General features: G+C 55.1%; 1 protein-coding gene across 1 annotated transcript in view; it reads left to right on the top strand.

Annotated features, from left to right (window-relative positions):
* The window catches only part of SLC12A9 (solute carrier family 12 member 9), a 9,380-nt gene that overhangs the window by 819 nt on the left and 6,689 nt on the right, over positions 1-1,872 (top strand). Inside the window, exons 2-5 of the mRNA XM_006918604.3 lie at positions 148-368; positions 622-756; positions 1,220-1,351; positions 1,731-1,869. Of these exons, the coding sequence (XP_006918666.1) occupies positions 188-368; positions 622-756; positions 1,220-1,351; positions 1,731-1,869 (587 nt within the window). The 5' untranslated portion in view covers positions 148-187. The remainder of the gene's footprint in view (positions 1-147; positions 369-621; positions 757-1,219; positions 1,352-1,730; positions 1,870-1,872) is intronic.

Genomic DNA, 1,872 nt, shown 5'->3' with positions numbered 1-1,872 from the left:
CCCGCCAACTCTTTGTGGGTGCGTGTGTGTGTGTGTGTGTGTGTGTGTGTGTTTGCAGCTCTCCCTTTGGGTGAGGCTTCTGAGTGCTTAGAGGTATTTTGGGGGCTCAGTGGACCTACTTTTCATTTGGTATACTCTCTTGTGCAGGTCTCATAACCCATCTGGCTTCCTCTGCCTACTCTCCGCCATGGCTAATGAGAACTCTCCTTTGCTGGCCTACCAGCTCCTGGGGGAAGAGGGAGTAGCCTTCCCTGCTAATGGGGCCGGAGGGCCTGGAGGTGCATCTGCCAGGAAGCTCTCCACCTTCCTGGGTGTGGTGGTGCCCACAGTCCTGTCCATGTTTAGTATAGTTGTCTTCCTGAGGATTGGTGAGTGAATGGGGATGGGCTTACTCAAGGGTGCAGTGGGAGCTGGGGGGTACTTGGATGAGGTTGGGGAAGAGCCCTGAGAAAAGTGGGCGGATGAAGGGCTTGGGGAGGGGGCTTCCTGTGGTCTGTGTTCAGCTCTGGCCTAGAGGTTACTGATGACCAGTGGGGTGGGGTGAGGAGGTGTGGGATGTGGAGGTGTGTGGTGTGTGGGGTGTGAGCTACCCTCTGACCTGCTTTGCCATTCCTGTTCCAGGGTTTGTGGTGGGCCATGCTGGGCTGCTGCAGGCTTTGGCCATGCTCCTGGTTGCCTACTTCATCCTGGCACTCACCGTCCTCTCTGTCTGTGCCATTGCCACCAATGGAGCTGTGCGGGGCGGTGGAGCCTACTGTATCCTCCAACATTGATGGACTGGTGTCTGGGCTCTTTGGTCTTGTAGGAAGGAGGAAGGGGTCCCTCCCGCCATCCCCTGGCAAAAGGGAGGCAAGTCCTAATGAATGTTTTGCAGGCAGGCTGGTATGGGGATGGTGACCAATGTAGTCTTACATGTTAGTGCCATTTTCCAGTATGCCAGGTGTCTTTCAGCTGTCATTTTGGTTCTCCTAACAGTCTTATTAGGTTGCATTCATTTTACAGAGGAAGAAACTGGAACTCAAGAGCATTAGGGACTTGTGTGAAGCCACATGGCTTGGAGTGGCTGCTCTGGGAGCCATTACTGCTGGGAACAGTCCTAGTGTGTACAGCGAGACAAGACCAGTAGGGTCAGCTTCAGAGTGCTTTGTGCTGAGGCCCTTCCTCATGGTCCATTTCAGTTTCTTTTCCCTTAACACTCACCCCCTGCTTCCACTTTTAGTCATGATCAGCCGGACTCTGGGACCTGAGGTTGGAGGCAGCATTGGCCTCATGTTCTACCTGGCTAATGTGTGTGGCTGTGCTGTCTCCCTGCTGGGGCTGGTGGAGGCCGTGCTCGATGTCTTCGGGACTGGTCTGTGCTCATGGCATCTCTGTGGGTTTGCAGGGTCTGGTATTCTGGGATCATGAGGGAAAAAGGCCCATTAACTTGGCTTTCTCGAGCTACATACAGCTGTTCCTAGCTGTATGTAGATGTCTGAGAGATTGTCCTGGCCCACAGAGAGCTTAACCATCTAGTCACAGAGGCCAGGCTAATACCCCTAAAGTCGACATCAAGATTGGTAGTACCCACTAGGCAGGGCTAGGATGCTGGGGTGCAGTTGAGTGGGGGAGTAGGGAAGATGGCTTTTCTGAGGACAGGTGGGCCAAAGAGGGGATCTGTTCCTGCTTTGAGTCACGGTTGGGGTTCCTCCTCAGAGCCTGGCCTTTTAACCCTGTTCCTTCTTCTGCAGATGCCACTGGGTCCAGTGGGCTCCGTGTCCTGCCCCAGGGCTACGGCTGGAGTCTGCTCTATGGCTCCCTGCTGCTGGGCCTGGTGGGTGGGGTCTGCACACTGGGGGCTGGCCTCTATGCCCGTGCCTCCTTCCTCACATT

This window comes from Pteropus alecto, unplaced genomic scaffold (assembly GCF_000325575.1).
Source record: "Pteropus alecto unplaced genomic scaffold, ASM32557v1 scaffold68, whole genome shotgun sequence".
NCBI lineage: Eukaryota > Metazoa > Chordata > Mammalia > Chiroptera > Pteropodidae > Pteropus > Pteropus alecto.
This window is presented reverse-complemented; position numbering and strand designations above follow the sequence as displayed.